Raw genomic sequence first — 22,897 nt, 5'->3', positions numbered from 1 at the left:
GAAGTTAAGGGAACTTCAAATAAATGATTTACTTAAGCTGGGAAGTCTAGCCCGGCGACACAACATTGTCCTGTGTACCTGTTCTTGAGAAGAGGGCGCCTTTGCCTTGTTGCAGGTCTGCACTTACACACACTGCAAGAGGAAACGACTTCCGTGAATGATCGTTTCTAGCAAAACTGCCCAAAGCTGGTCTTTTAATCTTAACACATCCTAGTCTCTTCTCCTAGGGGCGTTTAGCTTTCTTGAAGCCAGCAGCTGGTGGCATCTCTTTTTATACATCGACTGGGAAGAATTGCCGGGCAGAGGGGCTGTGCTCTGTCTGCATTTGTAAAAGCGTGGAACTCTGGTACTCTGGTAGAAACTGAAATCCCACCTCAGTTCTTCTTGTTGAACAGAAGGAATTTATTTCAACAGAGTTTGAAACCAGGCTGAGCTGAAGACCCAGAATGCTGTCTAGCTATGTCCTGCACCATGCTCCCTCATTTTTCCCGTGTCACTCAGAAATCAGGCATATACAATGTATTCTAAGTCTTCTTATTTTTCACTAGAAAGGGGAAAATTTTTTGTCTAGAAATATTAAAGTAACTCTTGACTCTTTATCTAAGGTCCAATTCTATTAAACACAGATCGCTTGTCATAGCTAATTAGAATATTCATCTCCTGTACTGACGGGTGCTTTACTGCTGAGCGCCTTAAATGAGATTCACTCCAGTTCAATTCCAAATAACAGCACTGATAAGAGCAGACAGCATTTAGTAATTATGGCCAGTGCTCTGCACGGTGCTGTGTGCATTTGTAGATTCTTGTGGACCCCATCAAAGTAAGAAGACTGGAGTCTTTGTATCTTCTACGGTTGGACACATTTCAGGGAGGTTAAGAATCGCGGTCATGTTGTGTGTTGGGCTGACAAAGGACCCCACCAGAGTTGGTGCTCTCCGAGCACGTTCTCTGAAATGACCCTCAGGCATCAGCCTCAGTGATTTTGCCCCATGTTAGATCTGATGTTGGATACCGGAGTGAGTAACAGCGTGGAGCTCATGGTTTGATAGTGAACACCCTGTGATTTGGGTTAAACAGTCTCCTGTGAGAAAAATCTATTTAATGGATCGCCATAGCTGGGGGACAGACCTAAAAGGGAAAGTTTTGTACTGAAATGTTTAGCCTTCAGGTAGATTACTCATTGCAGACTGAGATTTGTGTTGAATGAGCGGGAGACATAAGAACAAGTTAATGACTTGTAAGGATTCTTTCAAACAATGCACTGAATTAGGAGGGAAGTCACTAATTGACTATTATTCAGGTCCCTGGATCTGAATAAGCTCTGGTTGTTGTTCATGTTTACACATTGTGACCTTATTGTTTTCCTATTGTCTATGCCTGTTTTATTATTATTATTCTTTTCTTTCTCCTGTGCTGTGATAAAGTTATACTATTTTTCAAAAAAATAAAACTGGAAATATAGACCTCAAGAAAATCCCAACTCTAAATTGGTTGGAGGTTTTTCTTATTCAGGGAAATCAATGTTATTTAATTAAGTCTTTGTTGACTTGCCCTAAATGAATACAGATGACCATGATAAGGAGGAGGATGGAGGAACACACCATGGCTTTTCATAACCGCGGTCACAGGATGGAAACATGTTTGTAACAAGTTCCTCTCATACATTTCATAGCATCTTCAGCCTTGGCTCTCTCTCCCTTTTCACTCTGAGAAATAATTTGTTATGGTTTGGTTATATAGCTGGCATCAGCAATAGTTGTAAAAAATAATTGAGAGATGAACCAATCTTAGGCTCTGAAGATGGGGGCTTATGTATTCACCCCTAAAAATAGCTGTGGATGTAATGGCACAAGCTATTTGCAGAGGTTATGGTTCGCTTGCAAGTTTCCTGACTCCACAGAGAAGGACCGGGGCTAAAGAGTGGCATCTGGGGTCAGACTCTGCAGGCTGACGTTGCTGGCTGTGAGAAAACAGACCTTCATTGCAGGAAGGACGCTGGTACGTGTTAGGATTAGAGCTTGGTGATCTCCCTGAGGACACGCCACAGAGCATGCAGTGGCAATGAGATAATCTATGCTTTAGTGGATAACTTCCATCAGCTGTTATTAGTATAAAATTGGCATGCAAAGAAAGTACATAAAAAGGGCTGTAATGGAAAAGGTCAAAGAAAAATATTTGCTTAATGGAGATTTAATTACAATGTCCACCCAACGCTTACACTGGATGACTGTAGTAGAAATAAGTACATTTATTACTCACTGGTGGGAATATCAGTTCTGGTGGTGTTTGAGATAGAGTCTTTAGCCCAGAGTAGTTGTAGCCAGAAGTTTCTGTCCCACTCGGTCTCACAGCCATTCAGTCCCAAAAAACACTCAGAGGCTTATATTAACTACAAACTGTTTGGCCTATTAGCTCAGGCTTATTATTAACTATCTCTTACAACTTAAATTAACCCATAATTCTTGTCTATATTTAGCCACGTGGCTTGGTTTCTTTTCTCAGTAAGGAATTCTCATCTGGCTTCCTCTGTGTCTGGCTGGTGACTGAGTGACTGCCTTTCATTTTCCCAAAATTCTCCTAGTCTGGTTGCCCTTCCTATACTTCCTGCTTGACTACTGGACAATCAGCATTTTATTAAACCAATATGAGTGATAAATCTTTACAGTATACAAGAGCATTATCCCATAGCAAGATGTGAAACTCATAGCCTTAGGTTCGTGGATTCTTAACACCATTAGAAACACCAAACATGAGGCATATTTTTAAGTTCCCTTTTGAAAAGTTGTTCTATATTTCATTTGTGATTAATAATAAAAATGTAAAGATTCAGGAAATATCTGCATCCCTGGGTCATACAATTGGAATTCTTGGATTCTCAGTCCCATATACTCTATTTATTTTTCTAACCTATGCATACCTGTGTTATGGTTTAATTAATAGATTACACACAGTAAGAGGTTAATGGCAGTCATCCACCACAGCAGAATAATTAAAACAAAATTGTGAAGATTAAGGGAATATGGCCTCTCTCTTTCCCAGGGTACATAGCACTTCACTCATTCTTTCTCTCTGGATGAAGCAGCATAGCCCAGGTTCCGTGTGATCAGATGGAGATGGCATTGTAATATAGCACGAAGTGACTGCATGAAGCCCTACTTGTACATAAGTATCATGACATTGCCAGTCTGTAAATCTGGATGGGTGCGGGATGGATCACGTGCCGGAGGTACAGATACCACGGACATGCTGCATGGAGGGAGGATTCGCATCCGAGGTTCTGGATATGACTCAGAGCAGCTCATTGTCTTGAACTTTCAAATTGCTTCTTTCTGGACTTTTCCACTTACAGTTTCAAACTGTGGTTGATGGGTGTGTAACTCAAATTCCTGAAACGGAAAGCCAAAAGCATGGTCGAAGAGACTACCATCCTTAGAGGCAGCTCTAGCTCTGAGCCTAGCCCTGTGGCTTTCTAGCCAGGAGAAGTTCTTAGCTTAGGTATTGTCTCAGTTCCCTTTCTAGAGGTAAAGTTGAAGACATTAGTAAATATAGTATAGGTTTTTAAATAATATTTTACAATACTATTTGTTTGAAATGTAAGTCATGTGACGTAGTGTATATATGTTTGCTGTATAGTTCATAAAAGATGTAATTCCTTATGTCTGTAGTTGTGCTTGAACAATCTAAGCTGGCAGTGTTTGTTCTTCTTGACGGCATCTCGTTCCCATCGGGAGACATCACTCTTCTCTGTCACGCCTCCTCCTACTGGCCAGGTGCTACTTCCCTACTTTGTCATATGAATTTACCTATTCTGCACATTTCACATAAGTCATGCAAATATTTCATTCTTTGTGACCAGATTCTATTATGTAACCAAGTGTTACATGGGCTTCTGTATGTTAGAGCATCCATCAGCAGGCCCTCCTGTTTGTTACAAAATAATGTTCTACTGTGCATACTTCTGCCATTTATCATTTGATTGATAACTTGGGTTCTTTCCATGATTTTTGCTTCTATGAGTGATGCTGTTCAATACCTTTGTTGACTAGTTCTAGGTAGACATGTCTGCATATTTCCTGGGAGGTGAACCATTTGTTTTTATGGTGTCTTAGTGTTAGTTTAATTTTTTTTTGAGTTTTTTGTGTTTAAAAACAATTTATAAATGACAGCTGATTCATCTGCGCCTGTGTCTGAAGGGTCAGGCATGCTAACTGGAGGGGAGATGGGAAGGTTGTGATCACAGAGAAGTAAGTTTCCAGATCTTTCTTTCCTTTGTATGCACACTGTTCCTCGTACTCCACTCCTTTGTGAGAATTTGGATATGACATTGGCCGGGAATTTTCTTTTTAACACACTGTGATGTGTTTGTTTCATGATAACCTAACACGGGAAGCTGATTCCCCACTTGTTCCTAAAAGAGTCCCCCACATGAAACAAGTAGGAACACGAGTGGCTGCTGCTGTCCACACCAAGCCCTGGAGAAGGGAGATTGGAGGCGGCAGCTTGTAAAAATATGGCTGAGCATTTGCTCTAAGGAAACTCTCTGCTGGGACAAATATTCACTCCACGTGGAACAGAACTGTATACAGAAGGATGAAGGAATGAAGCTTTACTTCATGTGAAAAAGAAGGATCCCCATAGGTTCCTCTCAGCACAGTGCTGCTTCTGGGGCTGGCTGGGGGTAAACAGAGGATTTAATAATGCTCAAATATTTGTTCCAACCTCAGATCACAGCTCGAAACAGAACCAACTTTACATATGATACATCTCTGGCTATAAATGGCTGGTGGCTTCTACCCAAGGATTTCCTTGGTTAATTAATTTTCTGGCTAACTCTTTAGCCAGTGAGCCTATGATAGCAGTCTTGGTAGAAATATGATTCATGTCATTTGTACATAATGTCAGTCTAGTACGCAGGGATGGCAAACTTGAGACTGGGAAGTGCATCTTGGTATCCCTGGTTAATCATCTTCAGGCCTTAAAGTTTTTTGGGAGGCCTGAGGTTTAGGAAAGGGTTAATCCACTCCAGGGAAAAGTTCCTTCCTTTTACAATCTCATGTCACAGTTGGTCGACACTAGAGTGTTCCCCGACAAACTCCTCTCCACGTATGTATCCTACAAGAATTACCTCTATGTCTTCATCCAGTTCACCCCAATTATACGCTTGCATTTTCAAATAGAACGTACCATCTTCTAAAGTCTTTGAGCTTAAATAATTATTTTGAAGTCAAGAGTAGGTTGCTCAGCTGTAAAAAACCAGTGGCAGCATGGTAGGTAGAGTGAAACAGATTTTGAAGGAGCCCAGTTGATCATCTGTCCACAAACTTTCCAGCAGCAACAAAACAAGAAAAAGAAAAGGAGCAAAGAAAAGGAGGGAGGGGTGGGGAAGGTTGGGCAGCACTCTGGCCCTCTTGGAATACAAAGGTCTTTCAGTTGTGGGGGACTGGAATGGGGAGTTTGGAGAGTGGAAAAAATGTTCCCCATGTGGTTACAAGGTTGGGGGGAAGCGATGGGTGATTACTTTTCTCCTTCAAGGCTCCTTTATCCTCATAAGTTCCGACAGTGGTCAGCATGTCAGACAGCCCTCCCTGTTTTATCCATCCCTTAACTGTGTTCTTTGGTTTATACAGCTGGGCCTTTGTTCAGTTGTGGGGGGAACAGTGGAGAAGCACCGAGATGGCAGACACAGCCCCTGTACAGCTGAAAATGTCAACCCTGCACTGAAGCACAAAATTCCAGCATTTGGGTTGACATGGATTAGTTTTTACATATTTGTAAAGAGAAAAAGAGAACACCTTTGTGTGTGTGTGCATGTGTGTGCCTGTGTGTGTGGTCAATTGTGGTGTTGTGTGGAAATGTGGGTGAATACATGGGTTGATGAGTAAAATTTTTGTTGACTGTATGTTAGCAACTAATAAGAAGCAACTTAGTGATGTCACCATCTAAATTACAGTCTAGCCGAGCAGTGTCTCTTGGAGTGACAGTATTTTGGACAATATTCATCAGTGGACGTGCTTAGCCATAGAACTATGTAGAACAAGAGACACAGGGAAAGTGTTTTCTTCAGACCATCCATACGACACTCTGGAAGTGCAAACCGAGGCAAGTTTGGGAGGAACCTCGCTGTTAGCCTTATATGTTGGCAGATCTTGTACTTTCTGTATATTTCTGTATTTTTCACTTCCCCAAGGATTATAAAATATTGATGAGTTCTTTTTTGTCGCCAGTATGTGCCATACCCTTTGGGTTTTGATTCCGGTCCAGGAAGGTGATCATCTTCTCAGTTAATACTCCATAGCTCTTTCACCTTTACAGTAAAGAGCTAGGATCCCTAAGCTGCACACAGTAGCAATAGGAACTATGCTTTAGACCTCCCTCCCTCTCTCTCTCTCTCTCTCTCTCTCTCTCTCTCTCTCTCTCTCGTATATGTGTGTGTGTTTCTAAAAACAACAGGGAATGTGTTAAACCAAGAAAGATTACTGGGAGAAGAAGATAAATACTTAGGACATAGAATGAGTTTGGAGATCAAGCTTGGAAAACAGCAAAGCTTATTGGATTTAATTTTTATTCATCCACGCAAAGGGATTTTGGCAAGGAAGAGGCCAATGGACAGGCTTGGTGTCCTTGTGACTCCAGACCTAGCTGCGCCTTACTGTTTTGTAGTTTGAGTTGATAGACGCTGTGCCCCTGGCTTTTAGTGCTTTTGAGACTGTAACATCAAATCCCTCAGTTGTTCTGGGAAGCTCAGAAAGTCTGTCTCTTTCCACGGTAGCTGTTGTCCTGGGGAAGACCTGTGCCCTTGTATATTTGTTCTCTGCTGTCTGTTTTGAATATAACACAAACATTCCTATTGCGTTCATTTTCCCCTTTTTTCAATTGCACTAGACACAGCCTGTAACCAATACTGTGTGGGCTTGGACAAAAAAAGAGTATGGCCTCCAAACCGCCCGCCATCAGCAAAGCCAAGACCCTCCCTGACAGGGCTATTTGAATCTGGAAGACGGTTGGGGCTCGCTATATTTCTCTCCAGTGGGCTAGCCAGTGGACATTTTTGAAAACTATGGACCTTTTTGCATTTGTGCTGTGGGTTGTTCTCTGGAGAATTGCTTTAGATAACTTAATTTGTGTGATTTCACAATGACCTTTGAAAACAAAAGAAATCAAAACTAGACTGGTTACTTAATTATTTTTGTCATCATTATTAGATCCTAAGTAAAATAAACATGCCAACAGATTTTACTTCAAGGCATATGCTATACTCAGAAAAAGTCACATCTGATTATAGAACAAGTTGCTCTTTATTTAGACTTAGCCTGTCATCTGAGAGGGGTGGGGCTCAGTCAACAGGAGTGTGGACCGCCATAAAGAAGCCTAGGTAAGAAGAGGGGAAGGACCCTCAAGAATAAGTACTCAAGAAGGTTATTGTGAAAGACAAATTTGATTTTTATTTCTAGGTTTTCTATTGCGGTTTGGTGACATCCCGAAAAGGTCAACATGACTTAATCATTATAACAAGGGAAATGATATTTATGCAGAGGACTCATGCCATTAACCCTACATAGATGCTCTCTCTTAGTTCAGAGCATTGCTTTGTGGTGTACATCACATGAAAGGTGATGTTCATCAATGGAAATCCATCTTTATTCAAGACAGTGATGGCTAAGAAACGACACTGGAAGCCTAGGTAGACATAATCCCATCCTTCTGAAAGCCCTGAGAAAATGACTTGAGTCATTAAGAGAGTAGTGACGTTTACTGTGGTCGTTATAGTTCCCTGTTCCTTACATGGCCTGTGCCTTTTGGAGTTATAGGTTTATAGTTACCTGCTCCATGTATACCCTGTGACTTTCGGGTTTCTAGGGAAATGGATTGGCAGAAGTTGCTCCTACTTCCTGCTTTTCTTTAAAAATAGACAAAGTTTCAAGTAAGTAGTTTAGAGTGATCTATAGTAAATAAGAACAATTAGCACATGATTTTAAGTATATAAAATGAGATGTCCAGTCTATAATTAAGATATTCTCATAAAAAGACTATTATTAATTGACATATCCTGATATAATCCATTCATCGCTCTTCTCCTTCCCAGGCTTCTCTCTGTCTCTGTCTCTCTCTTTCTCTGTCTCTGTCTCTCTTTCATTCTCTCTATACACGCACACACACACACACACACACACACACACACACCTGACACAGAACACCTCCATTTCCCTGAAGAGTTCATCTAAGGATAGAACAATAGACAGAGAAGGATTCTTCCTCTCCCTGGCAGCGGTGCTGATGACCATGCAAGATTACCCTTGTTTATAGGGATTCCACAGGCCATTTTAATAGCTGTCTTAGCAGGGTGCTTGAGACTAGGGGGCTCAGCTTGTGCCCTTTCCTTTCCCCGCCTCCCTAACTGCTTGTCATCAGAGATTTATAGAAGTGACAGCTCTAGGAATCAGAAACATCCAGAAGATTTCTGATCTTTTTCAATTCCTTTAAGTTTCTCTAGTCTAGAACACGCAATGACATGTGTGTCCTGCATCTAAACTTCAGGGTTAGCAAAAAGAATTGCGACTTAAATTAAAACAGGGCTTAGGATTTTTGCTTGGTTTTGGTCTGGCCATGTCGAAGGGGAGTTTTAATAAAAGCCTTCTGCAGCCTGTACTGGAAGAGAGTTGCTGCTCTCTCTAGATTTTTCCATGCACTCTATCTGTTGTGAGCACCAGGATGTAGGTAGCTGCACTTGCTGGTCCAACTCCCAGACACACGAGGAGCCAGGCATCTGCGGAGACGCGGACGAGGTCTGCTCTGTGCTGACTCAGAGGCCCACCGTATGACTCCAGTCTGGCGCTGTCACGCCTGGTTATGGAAAGGCAAGAACAATGCCTCCCTTGAGAAAGGGGGAAAAGTCCAGCGCAGTCACAATTCTGATGTAAAATTTAAATCATCCCCCCACATCCTGTGGACTTAGAGCTGTCAAAAAGGCAAGACCTGACTTAAATGGAAAAAGCTTCTTGTTTCCCTAAAATGTATACTCTCCATATCTATAAATAACAAACTTCTGAGTCCCAGCTCCTTATACCACATTATTCTAAGGAATTTATAAATAATCATGACAAAAGGACTGTGACATTTTTAACCTGTAGATGGCTGAAGGTTAAACTGCTGTTTCTGTGATTAATGACCGATGTGTTACAATACATGAATTGAATAATTCACAACAAATGATCATTTCTGGACAGGCACTAATTTTTTCATTTTTTTTTTTACAACTTCTACATTTGGTCATTTTCCCTGACAACTTAAAAGACTGTATCTTTAATATTTAAACACCTCAATCATGCACATTTCCTTTAAGATACTTAGAGGTTAGCAATCCCATCGTTAAAGGAGTTGGTTAATCAAATGTTAGTAGCTCAAAATTGGTGATTCTGACAGGCAGAAAGGGGCTGAGATTCGAGGGATTACTGATGGCTCCTGAGTGGCGGATTCTGTTATCTCTCTTGCAGAGAGAAAATGTCCACTCCCCTTTCCTTTTTCTTTTCTGCACACAAATGAGGAGTAGTTTTGATGCTTCTTAAAGAACAATTTAGAACTCTCTAGAAACATTTACTGGCTCTTTAATAATGAAAATGGCTTTGCATTTATCATGCAACCTTTCCCCCAAACTCCTCTTTCTTCCTTGCTGTGATGACAGAATACATTCCTGGACGTTTTCTCCAAACTGAACAGTAGTGTGGTACCCAGTGCAGGATAGTTACATTTAATTTAACTCTACCTTTTGAGTTCTAAGCATTTAACATGGTTTAATTCTAAGCAACTATAATAAAAACTGAAGACTCAATTAAATGCATTTTTGATCCATAGACCATGTATTATGGTCTAAATAAAAAGATTACAAAGAAAATCAATGTTTTCTGTGGGTCAGGGTTTTAGTACCCCAGGCTGGCCTTGAACTCATTATGTGCATGAGGCTGACTGGAAACTCCTGCTTTTCCTCCTCCTCTGAGAGATTCTGAGATGAAACGCGTGAGCCTCCAGCTGGGGCAGCATCTTTTACTCAGAACTTTTGGAGTGGTCCCCTGGGAGAGGTGTTCTAAATTGGGGGTTGAAATTTTAGTGATTTGTGTTATTGATGACCCAGAAAAGAATGCAGGGGTGAAAGGATCCACTTTCAGATTCCAGACACCACAGGATGGAATCCTGTTGCCACAAATTAGTTTTTAATTTTTTGGGGGGAAGGATAGGATTGTGCCATGTATTCCAGAGGGGTCTCACACTGTTGCACCCCCAGCTCAGCCTCCCAAGTGCTGAGATCAAAGGGAGGCACCACCGTGCTCAATCTGGACAGTTTTTAAATACTGACTAACTCAGTTTTTTTTTTCTTAAGACAACAACAACAACAAAACAGAAATTGGTCATTTTAAAGTTAATTTTATTTTTTAGTTTAAAATGTTGAAACTGAGATGCAAGGCCTTCTTCCCTCCCAATGCTGATGGAAACCATGCCACACTTCCAATTCCTCTCTGATCTTAACTCCTGACATCTTTCTCTGTTCATTTGAGTCTTATCCTTGATGGCCCGGAGCTGCCTTGCTCTTCCTCTCCTTGTTCCTCAGGCTTTAGGGGAAGGGAAGAGGTTGGACAGAGATACCTGCTGAGAATGGTGATGGCAGTCAGCAGATGGGGGCATGGACCAAAGAACTGAAAGTGGCCCTACTGTTATTAGAAAAGCAAGAGCAAACAGACAAACAAAATAAAGGGGGGGGGGGGACGTAGGACGTGATCCCAATGCTGAGGGCCAGAGCGTGGAAGGCCATGGGAAGGAGGAGAAAGTCCTGAAAAAGTCCCTTTGATGCACACTGTTGGTGGCTCTGACATTTTTACCAGACACTTTTCTAAAAGCAGCTTGAAGTTTTATAATACGCAGTAAGGATATTTTGTGTACCCGTTCCATTTTAAACAGAACAGATTAGTTCCCAAGTGGCTGTAGCTCAGGCGCTTTTGTTTTTAGACTTGCACAGGATGCTGAGCTTTGTCAGTTTGCACTCTGGCGAAAGTGCGGTAAGACACACAAGCCTCCCTCCTCCATGTGCCCTGTCTGAGTGTCTTCACAGGGCTTGGGGGGAGTCCCGCTTCCACACACATGAGGCAGAAGCCAGGGGACCCATCCAAGCCTCTTAGGGACAGCATCGGGCATGAGGTCCTCCAATGGGGAGAGGCTAAGCTGAAAAACAAGGGGGGCAGCAAGTTCTGCATGAGACACTGAAGGGGAGAGACTTTTAAGGAGAGAAATGTGTTGCCGAAGTTTGGAGACTGCGTGTTTACCATAAATAAATTCTGCAGCAGACTTCTGGATATGATAAACCACAGACTTGATTACAGAATCGATGTGGTGTCTTCGGCATCCAGGAGGACAACTCTTGGTAGGGAAATGATGTTTTAAATCTTGTAAGGGAGAAGGGAAATATAAACTGTAAGACATAAACAACAACAATTGAAATTCATAGACAAATGGCAACGGCAGATACTGTCTTTCCGTCGCTAGTGTGACATTCTAAGCGTGTAACCAGATTATACGTCAGAGGGGTGTGTTGCTTGATTCACCCATCTGGGTTCAAACGGATTTATTCAAGCTCCAGATCTCTCAATTCCACCTGTAGGACATCCTATAGTGAAGAGATTTTTAATACACAGTTGAGTTCTGTTCCTTATGTTAATTATCTTCATTCTGAATTCTTAAATTAAAAAAAAAATAGTCTATACGTGTCCTCAGCTATTGTCTCTCCTCTTACGGCAAAGGACTTTGAAGAACATTGTGTCCTCGCTGAGTGTGGGATCAGTCATCCTTGTGTGATTGTTACAAACACACAAGATAGCCAAAATGTGAACAAAAAAGGTCTGTCTTGGCTCTATGGTGGGCTGGCCCTACTGCTAGGGGGCTGCACTGAGCATGTGTGCAATAGAGCCGGTCACCTTATGGCCTGGCTGGAAAAACAACAAGAAGGAAGAGAGGATTTGGCCCCCATTGTCTCCTGAGGGCAAGGCTCCCATGACCTAAAGAGTTCACACGGGCCACCTTGTGAGGGTTCCAACACTATCCTGTAGGACCTGCCCATTGACAAAACCTAGGGGATTGATAGAGACGTTTACATTCTAAACAAAAGCTAAGGAAAGAATTGCACAATTATTTATTTATTGTGCTTGCTGTATGTTATGTTTTTAACCGTTTAAAGTGTTTTCCCAAACATGATCCACCCCTTGCCTATGTCTTAGCAGGAGGGAAGGGTGGATGTCAGACACTAGTATTGGAGAGCAACGAGCAAGGAAGTCACGTGGCAGTGAGGAACACGACACAGGATTGGGAAGGGTCATGTGTCGAGCATTTAACCCCATGGACTGGCCAGGAGGATAATTGTGCTGCCTCCCTTACCAATTCCATCTTTTTCAGTTGTTTTCTCTGCTCACTCATCTTCGTCCAGTGACCTCTTTAGAGTGAACGGTTTGGAAGCAAATTATCCCTCTTTCTAAAACACTGGTTATTGGGGGATTGCTCAGTCCTTAAGCTTTGCTCTGCAAGCATGGGGACCCGACTTCGGTCTCCAGCGCCTAGGAAGAAACTGCTGACTCCCATTGTACTTCTGCACCGTGGAGACAGCTGGGGCCCCATGGCCAGTCACTCTAGTCTAGCTGGAAGTTAGGCCTCAGACCTCGTTGAAAGAAGCAGAGTAAACAGTTTCTGAGGGATGCTCCTGAGGTTGGCCTCTGGCCTCCACATGTGTCCACTCACATACACATACTCACACATGTATATATGCTCTCACATTTGTTTATAATACACACACGTACACATACACACATTCATACATATATGTGTGCCTGTCACATGCACACACACACACACACACACACAGCAACTAGGTGATGCTGCTATGTGATCTATGAACTCTGGCGAGTTCTTCTCTGCCCTCGTATAGATTTAAGCTTTCTAGTTTAGCACTGAAAGCCAATGCTTGACCATAACTTTAGTGTGTAATTTGTCCCCTCCTTTTCATCTCCTGTATCACCCCCACCCCACACCGACCTTGCTTCATCCAGAGCATTTTCTCCACTATCCCAAAGCAGGTTCTATTTCTCCTTCAGAAACATTTCAGTTTTATTTGATATGTGTGAGTGTTTGCCTGTGTGTCAGGGTGTACATGTGAGTGTGTGTATGTGAGTGAATTTTGTGCCCATGTGTGAGAGTATGTGAGTATGTGTGTGTGTGTCAGAATGTTTCTCTGTGTGTGCTACGACGTCACTTCTCATGAAGGCTTCTTCTCCTGTGTTTATCTTCACAAGTTATGGCAGCCTCCTCTGATTTATCTGTTGAGATAGCATCATCATGTGACCCATCTGTCATAGCGTACACATTGCTGGGAAGTCATCTGTAGAAGGAAGTTTCTGTCCTGGTCCTCCAACCGTTCAGTCCCAAAGAAGCACACATAGGCATATATTGATTATAACTGTTTGGTCTATAGCTCAGGCTTGTTACTCACTACCTCGTACAACTTAAATTACCCATAATTCCTGTCTGTGTTTAGCCATGTGGCTTGATACCTTTTCTCAGTAAGGCATTCTCATCTTGTTTCCTCTACGTTTGTAATTGTGCTACAGACATCTACCCCCAAATATTCTTTCCTTATTAATTCTGTTACCATCTACTTGAGATATGGGGTCTTTCTCTAAGTATTTTTTAAGTGAATGAATTGATTAATTGATAAATGGGTATATGTCTTCTTTTACTCACATACAGGCAATCCAAAAAATCCAATATATCCCCACTAACTGTTTCTTCATGACACAATGGTTATTTCCTAGGCACAAATTATTCTCACTTTTTCATTCGTTTTTCTTCTCATTATTCATCAGACAGATATGGTGGAGTGCCTGTTAGGGATTGTACTGATACACCAATAATTGTATCTGCTTGAGTCTGGAGGACTAGACTCTATGGGAAAGGAAGTCAGAGCCAGTGAGTGCCCCACAAGGGCCTGGTTTCAGGGTGAGCCAGCAAGCCCTCACTGAGACCAGAATGCTGATCTGCATGACTGCACAGTGAGCGATCGTAACCACTGAGCATCTCTCCAGACTTCCCGGCATATTTGAAACATAACTGGAAGAACTTTAAAATAAAATTTGGGGAGCAAACACGCACAAGGCACCATGATGTATGAGTGTCAGCACATGAGAAGGTAGAAATTACACAGACACTTATTGGAACTCCAGGAAGACAGGCGACACTGCCACATGGCCATACTTGCCCGCACCTGGAGTCACTGTTGTCCCCACACAGTCAGGAGGTCCCCTGCTTTAGTAGTTGTCCATTTAACAGGGGTCTTCGAAAGACCATTTTCAGAGATGTTTAGATATAAGTCAAGAAGTTGTGAACAGAAAAGGTCTGTCTCCATTGTTCCTAAATTTTAGTGGGAGAGGCAGATTATAAACAAAGAAATAAGTATGTAATACTATGCCCAGGAAAAGTGGGGAGGAAGGAGCTTGGCCTTTGGAGAGTGTTTGAAGGAACTCTTTTGAGGAGATTTGAGAAAGCTGAGAGATTTGAGGAGAAATCTGCTAGAGACGGAGAGCAAGGCTGTCCGTGTGGGGAGGAAGAGACTTCAGGAACAGCCAGTGTGGCATCTGTACATTTAGATGACTGGGGTGTTAGTGTCCCATTGCTAACACCGAGTGGCTTTGACTTTCAGTTTTGAGGTCAGAAGTCCTGAAATCAAGGTACCGCCTGGGGCGAGTCTCTTCTAGATGCTCTCGGGAAGAACTGTCACCTTCTCCAATACACAGATGTCATCTGTATCCCTTGCTCCATCTTCTTTACACTGAAAGCCATTGCCTGGAATCTGACCCCTTGAGTCTTCCTGGGCCCTGCTGGCTTTCCATCTTCAAAGCGCCAGGGTCAGTTTGGACCCCGGAACAACCCCCACCATCACCTTCCCAGTTCAACATCTCACACCTTCGAAACCTATTCTGTCAAACATGACACTTTCACAGGCTCCAGGGATTTTGATGAGCACCTGGGCTTTGTGGCATTCACTATTTTAGAATTACGGAGGAGCTCTAAATGGCTTTGGTATTTAGTCTGCACTTAGGAGCCCATGCAAATAGCTTTCCCGGAGGAGTCACGCAGGCATCCTGACTCTCTGACACCGCCCCTCCCCAGGGTCAGCCTGCTTTGTCGCTGGTGCTGAGCACCATTGGTTTCATTTTCTGGTGGTGGTCTGAGCCACTCTTTCTACCGGTATGTGTGTTCTCCACGAGGGACCGCTAGCAGGGCGTTCCCCCGTGCAGAGAGACCCTTGCTGCGGCAGCAAGAGACCCAGTCATTCCGGGAGGACTGGCTCACTAGCACACTAGCATGATTATGCAGAACCTTACAGTAGAGAGGAACGCAGAAGTGACTCCGAAAAGCGAAGCTGGCTTCTCCTTCCAAGGGGACCGTTGCTTATCTACTCCATTCATGTAACTCAGCATCCCAGGAGCGCTAGAGAGGAGAGATGGGATTCCATCCATGCTTCTCAATCTGCTCCTTTTCCTAAATAAACCTGAACCCTAAATTTATAGTGAATTTCTAAAAGTGTCTCCGTCTGCATCTCAGCTTCCACCCTTCCTTCCTCCACGAAACCCAGCTCTATTTATCCCCAAACTCTCATTCCTCTTTGTCATTCTTCTCCCTGAACGTGCACCAGGTGCACCATTCTCTGGGACCTCCCGAGCCTCTGGCCTTGAGAAACCAGGCACGGGGGTGCCACAGTTCGCTTGGTTGGGTCTTAACCTTAGGAGTCTCTCACTGTTTCTATTCCCTGTACATAAAATCCCCTTAGTCACTTCTTGCAACTCTTGAAACAGAGACACCAATGGTGTCATTAGAACTTCTTACTAGCTAAGTGTCTTGCACTTTTTAAGGCTAGACCAATACTTATTGGTGATTTAAAAATGTCTCTCTCAGTCTAGAAGACACATGAGTTCTTTGAAGAACGTCTCCTTGGCCTGACACAAAAGTGAGTTAAGACACTACCATGACTCTCGTGAAACACTGTCCCACAAGGCGCCGCCATCTTAAATTCTGTCTGCGTTAGACTGGTTTCTCTGTAGTCTGGGTGTTTGTCATTGGTAAAGCACATGCATTATACTCAGATTGCCCCAAGGTGCCCTCACCCTGCGACACAGCCATTCAAGTGTCATAGCTGCGGCTCTCCTAAACCAAGGGGAATCTGTGATGCCTCCCTAATTTCAGGAACCTTGACTGGGCTCCACCCAAGATGGATCCCTTTGGTAGACAGAACTGGAGAAATGCCATTGTCATTGCTCCTTTGGCTATTGAGGATGAGTGACAGGAAACATGGACACTGCTCACTGCTGTGAAGACTGCAGCTGAGGCTCTCCATATAATTTGTTTGGATTTTTTACCAACTTAACCTTACTGAATCATCACCATGCGTGTTCTTACTGCAAGCACCTGTCTTACAAAAGGCTTTACTTGACGTTTATTAGCATGGTTTCCAACTGCCAACATGCACAGGGCATCTGACAAAACTTTGAGTATGGAGCTGGTGGCATCAGTTGCCTTCTAGTGTCTTGACCTTGAACTTTGCATCCATCGGATGGTGTGTCAGAGGAAGATCACTTAGCTACTTGCACAAGCTGTGGATCTCAGCCCCGAGGTGGCTATCCACCTTGAGAGCAAGGCTAACATCTCTTTCTACCTGGTTTTCCAATAGTTCTCCTTCTGTATTTTGAAGTTTCATTACTAAGGATATTAACAAAGTGGAAATCAGCACTTTGGTCTTGGTTTTGAGAATGCTAGAGTCGTGAAGACTTTGGAGGCCAGCTGAGCCAGCTTTCTTGTTTGGTGACCAGGGACCAAGAGTTGTCAGCAGCCTAAAATTTTTAGGTATAGGAAGACTGAATGCACATGTGGCTGTGGTGGGGGACCCTAGAATACCATCTATCGATTCTCATAACAACATGGATGCTCTTGCAAGCCACAAGCATAGAGCCTTCATCACAATGAAACAACCAATGGTTAAAAATCATCCTACTAGTGTGCTCTGACAAATCTTTCCGCCAAGACCTTAAACACTGAGCATCCTCTTCTAATAAGCGATGCGGGGTTCGCTGGTCCAAAACGGAGCAGAACCCTAAGATCCGAGTATTCCCAGGGTTACATGCAGTAATGCAGTTAACCACATTACCAATGAGACTTAAACAATTCTAACTGGATTTAGTTTAGTCTTTCCACCCTCATCTGCGTTCATAGTGAACTTGGGGTAAGCCTGTGCATTGGAGTCGGAAGTAGCAGCACTTGAGGACTGAGCGCTCGTGTGACAGCTGTCTGTAGATACTCCCGCCCCTTCCTTGATCTGCTCGGATCATTGCTGGTCAACAGCACCAGTGTTAAGATTCCTTTAAGAGCACTTGGTGACTTATTCTATTCCTTTACACTATGTACGGCAAGTCTGGAAGGTTCTGAGGGCAACTTTGACTTGCACGGTGATTTTACAGCTAAACTCTTAGAAGAAATTTTTAAGCTCCATTCTTTTATTTCCTTCCTTCCTTTCTTTTTTTTTTCCTTCTTATTTTTTATTTTTTTGAGCGTAGAGACTCATGTGGGGGTCTAAATTCTTTAATATAAGCACGAGCTTGCACTCAGAGCGTCTGGCCCGAGACAGGGACTCCACTGGGTTTTTTCCCCCAAAAACCTTAAGAGGCAGATGCTATCTCTCAGTTTAAAGAAGAATAATCTGAGAAAGAGAAAGAGTCTATTATTAATAGCAGAATCACTCGTCAGGGATGAGAAACAGATCGTTTGGAAATACAGTTGAAATTTCCAGTCTATGCTATGCATAACAGTAGTAAAGGCCTCTGTCAGGGAATATGATTTCTGTCTCTTGTCCCACGGGATGAGAATGAAAGGGGAAGGTTCTACAGGCACTCTTTGTATGTTGAAAAACAACCAGGACAAAAAAAAAAGATCCGTTCTTTCAGGCTCAGATCAAGCTGTACATACCACAGGACAGCCGGTTGTTTTTACACTAGGCGTTTTATCTCAGTTCCATTTTTGTGTAAAACTTTTTCAGGATGGGAGAAAGAGCTGCGCCCTCACTGAAAAGGTTTGCTGTGTGTTTTAAACTCCGATGACAGTCTGAAACCTACTGAATCAGAAAGACAATGCTCGGTTCTTGTCCCTTTATCTAAGGCCTGCTTCTCTCAGCCTCGCTTACCAAATCAAAGCATGGGGATTCCGTTCTGGCCTTAATTGTTCTGAGGAGTAAATACTGTAAACCAGCATCGGAACAGTGTATGGGTGCATGCAGCTAGAAACGGAACTTTAAAAGATATCCGTGTGGGATCTGCTCCCTCAGTATGTTGGTGTGAGAACCAAACGTTAAATGTTTCACTAGACGCAAATGATAAAATGTTTGTAGCTCTTAAGTTTTGAGCAAATACACAACTTTCTGTTAGTTTCTCTGAGGACTGCTTCCGGGCATATTTCTGTGTCTCGTGGGACTCTCACTGTTAATGCAATGTAAATTTGTTAGAGCAGAGAGCATGTATTTATTTTATTACATATATTTTTTGATAGAGGAATTTTTAGTGCTTTTCTTTCTTTTAAACGGCCCCATAGTATTTGCTGTTCACAGATGTTCTGTTCTGAATAAGGTCTATCAAAGTGTAAAACTAGACGGATACTTTTTTCCCCTATTAAATGGAATGGACTTGCATTATGCGGCGTTCTTAGGTGAATTTTCTTGTTTAAGAAGCCAGAATACAAGAGAGTGCTATATTAGCGTATTATTCTCACAGCAAACAAGCCCCGTTCTGTCGCTACCTGCTTGGCCATTGTTTCTGATTGTGTGTGCTGTGCAGTGGTGTTTGGATGGCTTCCTGCTCTCTGCCAGCACAAAAAGGCATTTCTGTTACAATGGCCCCTCACCACACAATGACGGCATTAAGGATTTATGTGGAGGTTTCATTATTTTCTCCTCTTTTGTTCCTTCCAGGATGTCTTCCAAGCGACCAGCCTCTCCGTATGGGGAGACAGATGGAGAGGTAGCCATGGTGACAAGCAGACAGAAATTGGAAGAGGAGGAGAGCGAGAGGCTCCCAGCCTTTCACCTTCCCGTACATGTGAGTTTCCCCAACAAGCCTTACTCTGAGGAATTTCAGCCAGTTTCTCGGCTGACGCAAGAGACTTGTGGTCCTAGGGACCCCCCTGCTCAGCACCACACAAGGGTGGGTTTCTTATGGTCTCCTCGTCCACCAGCCCATTCCTCTAATAGCTTGGCTTCAGCCCTTTGCTTGAAATGATCATGTGGTTGAGAATCACAGAGAAGATTCACCTCAGACTTCATAGAATTCCTTCAAGTAAACGCTTTTTTTTTTCCAAGAGGATATAAGAAAGGATATTTAATTCTTTGTTTGCTTTTCGAGGATCCTGTCTCTAACACATACTTAGGGAGAAATCCATACCACATGCAACTATCGTGTTAAGATGACATGGCTAAGGTTAGCAAGAATCAAAGTCATTTTCTTATGCTTTCTCATGCAATGTTGAAGATAGATTAGTTGTAAAGGCCTGCCTTCATTATTGCTAGTCTTCGTGGGTCAGACTTCCTCCAATAATTTGACCTTATGTCCAGATTTTCGCTAATGCAACACACACACACAGAAGGGGGGGGATTAAGCCTTTCTTAATACCACAATAATTCATAACTTTCCCAACAATCCAGTAAATCTAGTGAGGTACTACTATTAATTGTCTTTTATATTGGAGGAAGCTGAGGCACGGTGAAAGTCAAAGATGTTCCAGGTCATAGAACCAGGATTCACCAAGGCAGGATGACTTCTGGGCCCATGGTCCTGACCCTTCTTCACAAGAACTCAGGCATAGTTTAGGTCTTCTTGTCTGTCGCTTGGCAAGCTCGGTCACATTCTCCACGATTGCTCCCTCTTCCCCACTCGGTCACTTACTGTCCAATGCCAGGCTAAGGGAGCAGGTGGGTACGGGACACTGCGGTCAGCAGGGTGAGCAACCAGGCTCCCCACCTGCTATTGTGTCTCTGTGATGTGTCTTCTGCTTACTATTTTGACTGTTGCCTGCTCTCAGACAGTACCACACCAAGACTGTTTCTTGGAGGGGCTTTTCCCTGTGACAGTGACATACATATATAAGGCTGAAGGACTGAGTATAAATAGGATGGCTCAAAGAACGGTGCCAAGATAACGATAAGATAATTTTAAGCACACTCAACGATGAATGAGCCTGAGAGAGGCAGATTAAGTTGCTGAAAATGGCGACATTGGGGACACTGCGAGGAAGGTCTGGTCTGCGATCTATGGGTCTCCTTGAAGCAGGGAATTCTGTTTATGAGCGTCTATAACAAGCTAGTGAGATGCTCACGTGGAAGGATGCTGGCCATACAGACTTAGCGAAGGGAGCTACATCCACAGAACTTATCTGGAAGGAAAGAACCAACTCTGGAAAGATTTCCTCTGGCCTCCACACGTAGACCCTGGTGTACATGTGCCCATGCTCGTACACACATAGGTTCACAATATTAATAAAAGTATTCAAAAATTGAAATAATGGATCTGAGTTGTGCTATGATTTCCAGTGAGTCCTTCAGTAGTTCTGTGACCCAAAGTGGTTGAGACCCACTGTGGTATAATTTTGGGGGGGGGGATTCTAAGCCAATGATCCATTCCATATGAGCGATATCAACCTAGGAACTTTCTCACACCACACAGTTTGTCTCTGCCTCAGATATTTCTTGTATTCATCAGCTTTTCTTTTCTCACGTGGACACTTGAACACATCATCACCCCAACTTCTGAGCCCTTCTGTTAGATGAATCTCCCCTCTCCAACTGACTTGTCTACCTGAGAAAGGATTGTATGGTATTCCTCACCGTCGAATGTGTGTGTGGTGTTGTTACTTCCAGGATTTCATCCCAGTTTTCACCTGAGCAGCAGTTCCCATACAAACCACCCCACTCTGTGAGTGGGCTTCTTCGATATTCTGCACAGATGCAATGCTTTGGCCATGCCCAGCTTCACACACGCCCAGCTGTGAACACGGCTGAGCACCTTTAATCTTTGGATATCTTTCTGATTTTTCAATGTCATCTTCATGGTAAATAATGCTTTTTCACCCGACTAGGTGAAGGTGCACTAGATGGGTGCGCTCAGTTCTCGCACAGTGAGTGATACTCTGTGCTCTCCCCGTGCTCTCGTACCTTTTATCAGGCTCCATATTGTGACCTGTGCACTTAGATGTCTGTCTCTACATGATACCCAGGATTTCTTACTGATTCTCCCTCTCTCCCTTTCCTGGAATAGAGCATGAAATAGATACTCAGTTTATGATGACTCGATTAATACTTAAGTTGAGATGGCTCAATAAATACTAAGTATTTAGAGGCACAGTTGCAAACACGTCAGTTCTTGGTGACAGTTTTGTAGAAATTCAGCTACAGTGATGCTGTCTAGTGCACACTCTGAGGAGAAGTCGGCAAGGAAGCTCCTGGAAGAAGACCTATTTTAAACGTTTATCATATTAATTGGCTATATTTGTGGTAGTATTAATCAACACGAATAATTTCTTTTTATAATAGACCATTGTTTGAGCCACACAATAGAGTCTTAATGTTTCATAAGGAAATATAATCTCTACAATTTTACTCAGTATCTTTGAAAATGGAGAACACGTCATAATCTTTGTGTCGCGGAGTAGCTCCTGCAAGCCTGCCTGGCAGAATCAGGGAGAGACTTTCCATATAAAACCTCAGTCCAAAGGTATTTCCTGAGACAGAAACTTGGTGCACGCTATGCTCCTCACGAAATAGAAATGAGAATTCAGAGTCCTGTTCTGATCCAGTTATGAATGGGTTAAGGTCTGAAAGAGAGCCAGATAAGGATGTAAATCTGCCTCTCTGAGCTCCTGTATTTGGAGGCAAAACTAAAGACCTAAGTAAGAGAAACTTCCAGGTAGCTATAATCAGCACAAATGCTGAGAATTAAATTCTATGTAGGTTTTGAATTGCTGGGAAGGATGCAGTCCTGTGATATACATGGTCCTGTGAGGCTATTAGATACCTCATACCTGTGGGATCCAGGCATGGGTGGATGAAATGATGACAAGGGGGATGCTACTGTTTCTTTTGTAAATGAGCCCTCAGAACCTTGACAACTGGCTAAACAGCAGAACCTAACTCCCTGATCATCTCCAGAAAGCTGGGCCTTGAATAGTTCTGCCACGAGGATGGCCATCCTGACCTTTAACCTATCCGCAGTAAAAGTCCTCCTGTATCTTTTGTTGATTGTTTGGTGTGTGTGTGTGTGGGTGTGTGTGTGTGTGTGTTTTGCGTATGTATGTCCTGTGCATAGGTATGATTAAAAGTCTATGTGTGTACATTTGTATTCGGTTATCCTGGTACACACACACACACACACACACACACACACACACACACGTAGAAGCCACATTTCACTGTTGGTGTCTTGCTTGGGGGTTTCCACCTTATTTTTGAGACCGTGAGTTCCAGTGAATGTGGGCCTCACTGGTCCTGGCTGGACTGTCCATCTGTCCATCCAGGAACCCTCCTGTCTTCGACCCCCCCAGGGCTGAGATTCCAGGCACACAGTACCACACATGACTCTGACATGTGTATTTGGTCCCAGGCTTCGGCCTATGCAGCAAGCACTCTACAGACCACGTCGAGTCTTCTTCCCAATCCGTGGATTTGCATTTTGTTCTGTTTTCTGCTTTAAACAGGGCTTGGTTGCTGCTTCAAAGTTTCAGAGACAAACGGGTAGCTCTGTGCTTCAGACAAGCCTTAAGGGCAGTTCTGCTATAGACCAGT

The 22,897-nt window shown here is 43.2% G+C and overlaps 1 protein-coding gene across 5 annotated transcripts in view; it reads left to right on the top strand.

The window, feature by feature from the left end:
• The window catches only part of Sox5 (SRY-box transcription factor 5), a 380,838-nt gene that overhangs the window by 35,345 nt on the left and 322,596 nt on the right, over nucleotides 1-22,897 (top strand). For all 5 annotated transcript variants that reach the window (XM_041638650.1, XM_041638635.1, XM_041638643.1 and 2 more), the window contains exon 3: nucleotides 19,037-19,163. In XM_041638650.1, the coding sequence (XP_041494584.1) occupies nucleotides 19,037-19,163 (127 nt within the window). The remainder of the gene's footprint in view (nucleotides 1-19,036; nucleotides 19,164-22,897) is intronic.

The sequence above is a fragment of the Microtus oregoni genome, unplaced genomic scaffold (assembly GCF_018167655.1).
Source record: "Microtus oregoni isolate MIOR12 unplaced genomic scaffold, Mior012 000002F_ref0000024, whole genome shotgun sequence".
NCBI lineage: Eukaryota > Metazoa > Chordata > Mammalia > Rodentia > Cricetidae > Microtus > Microtus oregoni.
The sequence above is the reverse complement of the archived record's forward strand: the minus strand, read 5'-3'. Positions and strand labels throughout refer to the sequence as shown.